This window comes from Stegastes partitus, unplaced genomic scaffold (genome assembly GCF_000690725.1).
Source record: "Stegastes partitus isolate 25-593 unplaced genomic scaffold, Stegastes_partitus-1.0.2 Scaffold12, whole genome shotgun sequence".
Lineage (NCBI taxonomy): Eukaryota > Metazoa > Chordata > Actinopteri > Pomacentridae > Stegastes > Stegastes partitus.
The window spans coordinates 1,440,019-1,448,510 of record NW_007577743.1 but is presented as its reverse complement, the minus strand read 5'-3'; the positions used below and the strand labels follow the sequence as shown (position 1 = coordinate 1,448,510).

Below are 8,492 nucleotides of genomic sequence, written 5' to 3'. Positions count from 1 at the left end.
CTTTATTGGTCACTCACCCTCATTATTTGCGTATGCAGGCAACACTGTCATGTAGAAGCACATGAGACTCGTATACTTAACTTTTTCATGGTTGCTAAAGTTGTGCTTCCTAAGCTGTTGACAAAGCTCATAAAATAATTCCAATTTAAATGATATTAGTACACCAAAGACATCCATGTCAGGTGTTTTTGTTCTGCTCAGGAGACCCTCCTGGTGGGGACATCAAACTGTGTCCATCCAGCCTGTAGTTTTATGTCTTTTAGTTGCAGGTTTTGGGTCAGTTTTGCATCGTTCAGCAGTTTGTACCACTTGTACAGAGGTGTTATCCAACAGTCTTCAAACGTCTGTACAAGAGCTTCAAGTAAATCCAAAGGTTTTCCTAAATCCAACACACTTTAATAGAAACATGTACAGATTCTTTATTTACATATAAAAACTGTACAGTACACTGTGTGCTTTTCACTAACAAGAACATGAAGTCTTAAAAAAAAAAAACATCAGCGTATACATTTTCTGAATGCCACATGGGGCTGGTTGCACTGTTAAATAGCATGTGCATGAATGTAATGGCTGTAAAGAAATGGAGAAATGGTTCTGTAAAATAAGAGTGAATGCATGTAGCTCCAGTTTTATGAGTGTGTGTGTCGCCCTCTACTATGCTTCACTATTGGTGCCCTCCTGGATGTGAGTGTTAACCACTTCAGTAATTATTCTTCCTTTATTAAGTTTTCTGTAGGTATATTTTGTATATTATCCCTTTTTTTCCTACCCAATCTACTGTATTTAGTTTTACAGTCTTCATCCGTCCTATGTTCTTCATATAGTGGTCCTATGTGATCAAACTGAAGTGTGAGACAGAAACATCCACTCTGCTCATCCTCTTCCTGACTGTCAGTCTGGTGGCTGGAGCGACGCTGTGCGCATGCGTCCTGGATCACATCCACCAACATCAGGGAAGAAGAAGAAGAGGATGGCGGAGGATGGGAAGGACGACTCGGTGGCTACTGACGACGATTCCGACCAAACAGCAGCAGACGGGAGCCTGAACAACACGGTGCTCATTCCTGTTTCACCTCAATGATTCTTAGCAGCGGACAGTTAGCTGTGCTAACGTTACGTTGCCGTTAATGTCGGCTAACGACGTCCAGCTCAGCAGAGCTAGCTTACACTAGAGCTAGGAAAACGTAAGATAACGCACTCCAGTTCTGCTCAGTTCTGGTTTTGTGTTCACCTTTGAAACCGTTTTTATTTATTTTTATTTTGTCAGGGTGGACACTGAAGTGTACTGTTGTGTTATTGTGAACGTTCGTTAGCTGAAGAGATGACGTCCATGTTGACAGCTGTTAGGAAGCAGGAGGATGAAGTTGGCTTCCGATTGAAGGAAAACTTTCCTTGCAGCGCTTTTTCCTCCATGTCATGCTGGTAAACCGTGTTAGACATCCTAGAGAAGCCTGTAATGGTGTCTGAAACCAGCTGTCTTTGTGGGTAACCTTTATTCTGTTTATGAAAGTGTAAAAGCAGGATTCACTGCCTTTTTCTCATGTAAACTACAATAAAAACCACCGTCTATGTACTGGTCAGATCTGGACTGGCTCATGCCACATGGGAGCTTTAAAATGCCGTTTTTTATTGTGAGAACTTTAATTCTCTTAATGACAAATGCACAAAAGGGAAGCTTCATTGCAAAGCTAACTGGGGTGTTGCAGACCCAGCTGTGTGACAAAGAGCTGTTGTCTTCTTGTGTTGCTTCAGATGGTGGAAGAAGGCTCCACTCTGCTGCGCAGGATGGAGATCTGTGTGGCCGAGGCTGAGAAGAGGAGCGGCAAGAACGCAGTGAGCATGCAGGAGACGTTCACCGTGTACCTCATCGAAACCAGGTGGGGACAGCACATTTGAGAGGAAGTGCTGTGGATGTTCTGATATGTATTCTTGCTCGTGTTGTAGCGATGCGTTGGATTGACTCCTGTCTTCCTGTATCAGCCCTAAAAGGAAACTAAACTGTGGTTTTATCTTTCAAGGCCAATGGACGCAGTGGCTGATGGTCGTAACCCGGCGCCTGACTCTCTGTGGAGGCGATACAGTGAGTTTGAGCTGCTGCGGAACTACCTGATCGTCACCTATCCCTACATCGTGGCGCCCCCTCTGCCTGAGAAGAGGGTGAGTCCAGCGTGGTTTTACTTTCATACTGTGTCTACAAAGAAACATAATCTGTTGTTACAGGATAAGCGTAATTAGCTTGAGAAATCACCACTGGCTTCCATTTAGTCAACCCAGGTCAGTCAGTATGCGGCTGGCTTTCTCATTAGAAAATGCAACATACCATCTGGTGTTGTCCAGCGTACCAGTGCAAGAAAACTGTCGCAACAGCCTGCCATTACAAACAACACCATTCTTCATTTTGTTAGTGTCAGTACTTAAAGAATGACAGTGTTTAAAGCAGCTCATTTTTTCCTTTGAGTTGCCTCGCTGTGCGACAGGGTTTCAGTGTGCTCTACCTCCTCTTTGTGCCGTCATGCCAGCCGCTTTTTTTCCTCATAAGAACCCTGCAACTGTCATGGAAACAAAGCAAGAGGCATGGCAAGTTGCAAAATGTGGTCATCATTTCCTGTCCTTCATTAGCGTCTGCTACGGGTTACTGCTGCCCATTAATCTATCGTGTGTGGATCGGGCTGGAACTTCTATCGTCTATTTATTTCACTCAGCCAACAGTCAGGGTGAAACCACGACCACCAAATAATGCCTCTCTGAAAGATGTTTAACTTGCACAGACTGAGCGATCCAACCTGTTCATTGTTGCAGTGATAGACATGCCGACTAGTTCAAAGAATTTAAAGACCGACAGCTTAGCAAATGTAACAGATAACACAGTTAAATCACGCCCTCAAATATAAGTCAAACCAGTGCGATTCATTTTGTGAAGAGCAAACTTTCTCAGCATGGAGTTTGACAAGGCAATGAAGAGCAAAGATAATGTTTTAATTTGACGTCACCTTATTAACTGACTTGGCAATGTGTGATTGTTCTTTTTGTAACCACAGCATTAATACTGGTAGTGTTAACTGGCATTACTGCAATAATCAGGCATTCACAAGGAACCACATCAGCAACACCAGTTATAAATGATCATGCATATCTCTGCATGTACGTCATTTATATTAAGTAGCTTTGTGACATGAGGGTGGTAAGACATGAATGTATAAGGAGCTGCTCTTAATCAAATCAACTTTATTTATAGAGCGCTTTAGAACAGCCACAGCTGAAACAAAGTGCTGTACATGGGGCATGGGGTGAAGAAACTCAGAGAGGTAGGGCGGGACGAGGCCATTTAAAGCTTTGAAAACAAATAAAAAGAATCTTAATATGAACACTGAAGTGCACAGGCAGCCAGTGGAGGGAGGCCAGGATGGGTGTGATGTGCTGCAGTTAGCAGACGGGCGGCAGCGTTTTGAGCTAACTGGAGACCTGCGAGGGAGGACTGGCTAACTCCAAAGTGCGTTACAGTAGTCCAGCCGAGAGGTAATGAAGGCATGGATTGCCATTTCAAAGTGCTGGTACATGAGTAAAGGCTTCACCTTAGCAAGCTGCCTGAGGTGAAAGAAACTCGACTTAACGACTGCACGAGTTTGGCGGTCCAATTTAAAATCACTGTCCATCGTAAAACCCAAGTTAGTCACAGTAGACTTCACATAAACTGTCAACAGAATGGAAGAGTGCCTCCAGTTCTGGTTGGACATAAACATGTGTAACACATTATAGTACGATAATTCAGTCCTGCTGTTTCATGGATGTTTTTGTTTACATGCCGACTCCACTGCCTTTACATGGATGTTATCAAAATATTTCAGTTTCTTTAATGAATACAAAGAGTGTCATATTATTTTTTAATCTTTTGTTCCATTACTTTTGCTGATGTTTTAGGTTTTTGCTGATATCATTCCAGTGTCTGTATATTTAAGCAGGTTTTGCATTGAAGTCAGAGTTTGGTATCATAGCAACACTAACACCATCTCAGGCTGTTACAAACCTGTTTGTTCACTACAGCTACACTATGGGCGGCTGTGGCTCAGGTGGTAGAGCAGGTTGTCCTCTAATCACAAGGTTAGCGGTTCGATCCGGCCCTCCACAGTCCAAGTGTCCTTGGGCAAGACACTGAACCTGAAGTTGCTTCCAATGGCAGGCAGCAGCTTGCATGGCAGCTCTGTCACCACTGGTGTATGAATGTGTGTGAATGAGAAGCACATTGTAAAGCTCTTTGGATAAAAGCACTATTAAAGTGCAAACCATTTACCTTTACAACTCAAATTAGGCCAGTGATTAGCAGAAATAGTGTTGTGAATACTTTCCAGAGCCTTCGAGTTTAAAGTTTCTATAGATAGTTTCCACATGGACTCATCTCAGCAGCACTAACAATCAGGTGTGAAGAAAGACAACGTCCAAAGAAGGTCAGCTGAAAATGTTTGTTCTGCTCCACGCAGGCGGAGTTTGTGTGGCACAAGCTGTCCGCGGACAACATGGACCCAGATTTTGTGGAGCGCCGCAGAGTCGGGCTGGAGAACTTTCTGCTTCGTGTGGCTTCTCATCCAGTGCTCTCCAATGACAAGATCCTCTACCACTTCCTCACTGAGGTACACAGTGCTGGACTCTGGACCTGTCCATCTGATTATTAATTGTCATTTGTTTTTGTTTTTTACCAATATATTACTAACAACTTCTTCTACTGTGTGTGGCAGGAAAATGGCTGGAAGGAAGTCGTGTATGAGACAGGATTTCAGGCAAAGGTACTGGACACTGGTGGAGCTTCTAGTCTGTGTTTTTACAGTCAATTCATTTAGATGCTCTCAGCACTGATGAAGCTGAAGCACCTCCTGTGACTCCTTTGCAGGCAGACTCCAGGCTCAGAGCTCTCAGTGCCACCTTCAGGGTTAGAAATCCAGATAAGTAAGTTTTAAGTCTTCCTTATTTTTTCTGTAAGGGGGGCTATCCAGAGTCATAACTAGTGTCAGTAGTTCATCCCTGTTCAGTAAAAAGTAAATAATTTAAAATTGGAGCTAGATGTTCACCTAAGTGACTAACTGCATAACTAAGATGCAATAAGCTGGAAGTTTAAAGGACTCTTTTATGTATTATTTATTAATGATTAGTCTAACAGATCTTGTATTTGTCCTCCAATTCAAGGTCGTGAGTTAATCTGTTGATTGTTTTTTAGATGACTGGAATGATAGAGCATCAGAGAATGTAATACACATGCCAGGTCAGGATGATCTAGAGCTCAGAAAGACATCATTAAATGTCTTGTTTTTTGACAAATGTTCCAAAACTCTAAGGTGTTCTCGCTATTGACAGACCAGAACGGTTCAGACCTCTCACATTTGACATCATGAAACATCCAATGTTTAGAATTTCAATTTAAAACTCTTTCCAAAAAAAAAGTATGGATTAATGTGGGTAAAGAAGAATCAGCACTCTCAAAACGAGGATCTTGAAGTCAGCAGTTTACAGAACGTTACACAACACAAGGTTATGGGAGAGGAGCTCCCCGAGTAAAAGGACTGTCAGTATTTATGCACTTCTCATCACATTGCCTATAGACGGGTAAGTTGTCTTTATCCTGTTATGGGAGGATAGCTCTGTGTTTTTGTTGTACCTTGCATAGGAGTGTAACACTATATTCTCTCTTATCAGTCCACCTGCACATTCCTGCAAACTCTGAGGCGCCTGAAAGACACAAACACCTTCCATCAGTTATCAAAATAATGAAATACAACATATTGTAAAAATTGGTCATTTTTTTCTGCTTCAGGTCCACAAAATTATATAAACCTTTAAATGACTTGGTAGAAAGTAATCAACGAACACATTGATCTGTCTTCTGTATGTGTGTTTTTATCCTCTTATTCAGACGCTTCATGGAAATGAAACACTACAGCGACGAGCTTCAGTCTCACACATCTCAGCTGCTCCGAGCACGAGCAGTAAGTTCTTCATTGTTCATTCATGCATGTTTGCTTAAATCTACGGTGGCCCAGAAGTGTCACAACAAAACAAAAGCCACAACACAACACAATAAGTCACAACACTACAAAATTAACCACAACACAACACAATTAGCCGCAACACAACACAATGGAAGTTGTTGTTTTTAACCCGGAAGTTCTACTGTGAAGTGCGCAACGCCACACGAAGTGGGCAGAAGCTGGAGATTGTTGGAAACAACTCAAAAGTAAGTAAAATACTGATGGCAAATAGTGTCCAACAATCTCCAGCTTCTGCCCACTTCGTGTGGCGTTGCGCACTTCACAGTATAACTTCTGGGTTAAAAACAACAACTTCCATTGCAGCCGTTGTGTTGTGGCTAATTTTGTTGTGGTTAATTTCATAGCGTTGTGGCTTATTGTGTTGTGGCTTTTGTTTTGTTGTGACACTTCTGGGCCACCGTATAAATCCATTCAAACTTGCTACAAACATTGACTCGTTAAACCTGCTGTAACTGATTTTTTTTTAGGCCCTTAGGGGCCAGAAACAAGATGTGATCACATATTGTCATCTGCTTTTTAAGTTTTAAGCTGCGTTCAGTCTGTAGGTGTCTCTGTCTGCCGCTTAGTGCTAAGACGGTGGTGAACGATTGGTTGAATAGAGCCTGTTGTGGCTGAATAAACATGATGTAGGCTCACTATGAGCAAACCCTTCCATGTTAACGGGTTTGATCATAGCTGCTGAACATTAAACAGTGGCACTGGCTTGTACTGAGCTCAGAACGTCTCAAAGGAAAAAAAACTAACTGGTAGAAAAAGTTTGAAAGTTCATTATTGATCTTGGAAACAACAGTAACTGAGGAAACGTTGTCACCACATGATTCCTTCAGTAGTCAGCATTTCTTGTGTGTGTGTGTGTGTGTGTGTGTGTGTGTGTGTGTCCTGTAGCGGGTCGCAGATCGACTGTACGGTGTTTACAAGGTCCACGGCAACTATGGAAGAGTCTTCAGGTTTGAAAATTAACATGTAATGTGTCTGTGCAAGACTAAAACATCTGAGTGGATGATCAATTGGTGCTGTTTTTATTGTCTTGTTGGTCAAATCAATGTTAGTCCAAAATCACAAATCAAATTTTGTCTTGATCATCTGAACCCCAAAACAGGTGTGAAAGACCTGTTTTTTTTGTTGTTTTTTTTTTAAACGTCGTTGAAATTTGTTAGCCATCAATTTTCAGCTTTGTAGTGGTTCTTTCACTAATGACATGTGGTTCTGTTTGGAAGATGACCAAATGTAAACTTAAAATTGTGATATTATCACAATCTGAATCCTGAGGCGCTGCTATAGCTCACCTGGTTGAGCTGGCGTCCCATGGACAGCGGTTAAAGTCCCTGATGTGGAGGTCATGAGTTCAAATCCCGCTCATGGCCTCTTCTGCAGGTCCTTCCACCATTCTTCTCCCCCACTTTCCTGTCTCTCTCTCTCTTCACTGTGAGTGAAAATGTGAGCAGAGTGAAACAGATGCCCAGAAACTGTTTGAGGTTTGGAGGCTTTACAATCTGCACGGCAGACCGTTGATTTGGATGAGGGAAGGCCCAGTAAACCCCAAACTTTCTTCAAAACAGCATTTTCAAATGTAGCATCACGTGTTACACTCCTCCAGCACATTTACAAACGTGTGTCTGTCCATGTGTTCACTGCAGTGAGTGGAGCGCCATCGAGAAGGAGATGGGAGATGGGCTGCAGAGTGCTGGTCATCATATGGACGCGTATGTATTTGAGTCATGTGGTTTTTCTCACAGTTACCATATCTACGATTTACACATACATTTAACACGGGCTATAGGACTGCTCTTCTCAAGACACACATTTTTGTCACACACCTGCAGATACGCTGCCTCAATAGATGACATCTTAGAAGAAGAGGAGCATTATGCAGATCAGCTGAAAGAATATCTTTCCTATGCTGAAGCTTTGAGGTAAGACACAGTTTTAGCCACATCTTTACAAACTATTTGAACAGCTTAAGACGTAGTAGCTTCATGAACGTCATTTTCACAGTTGAAGCTAATGCCACCACTCTATGCTTTTCATCATGCGTTAACAAAACTCCCAAAGACAGAACATTTAGCGAGCAGGGTCAGCTTGTCCAAGTGTCGCCACAGAGTCGACATGATTCCTGCGATAGTTATCTGTTGTGAATATTTGGTCGAATCTTCCCTGTTGTTCAAAGAGACTCCAGAAAAGATGTACAGTTTCACAGTCCATGTAATATCAAGTAAATATCAGATGAGAATAATTACTTATTATTGTGTGGCTAAATGAGACACCTGGTAATATGTAAAGAAATAAGAAAGGACAGATGTAACACTAGAAAATATAAATCACTCTGAGAATTTAAAAAGATATAGGGAGACTAGAAATCACATAAAACTGTAAATCATTGTATTCTTATTATTAATAAACCACTAAACCCACCAGGTATTGTTTTAGATGCCACTAGTTGTTGTATTTCATGCACAG

The 8,492-nt window shown here is 42.0% G+C and overlaps 1 protein-coding gene across 2 annotated transcripts in view; it reads left to right on the top strand.

The window, feature by feature from the left end:
* The first annotated feature begins 970 nt into the window (after positions 1-970).
* Positions 971-8,492, top strand: part of LOC103361951 (sorting nexin-4-like) — a 13,149-nt gene continuing 5,627 nt past the window's right edge. For both annotated transcript variants that reach the window (XM_008288185.1, XM_008288176.1), the window contains exons 1-10: positions 971-1,054; positions 1,753-1,877; positions 2,019-2,157; positions 4,476-4,625; positions 4,731-4,778; positions 4,883-4,938; positions 5,900-5,972; positions 6,921-6,982; positions 7,673-7,738; positions 7,859-7,948. In XM_008288185.1, coding sequence (XP_008286407.1) covers positions 971-1,054; positions 1,753-1,877; positions 2,019-2,157; positions 4,476-4,625; positions 4,731-4,778; positions 4,883-4,938; positions 5,900-5,972; positions 6,921-6,982; positions 7,673-7,738; positions 7,859-7,948 — 893 coding nt within the window. The remainder of the gene's footprint in view (positions 1,055-1,752; positions 1,878-2,018; positions 2,158-4,475; positions 4,626-4,730; positions 4,779-4,882; positions 4,939-5,899; positions 5,973-6,920; positions 6,983-7,672; positions 7,739-7,858; positions 7,949-8,492) is intronic.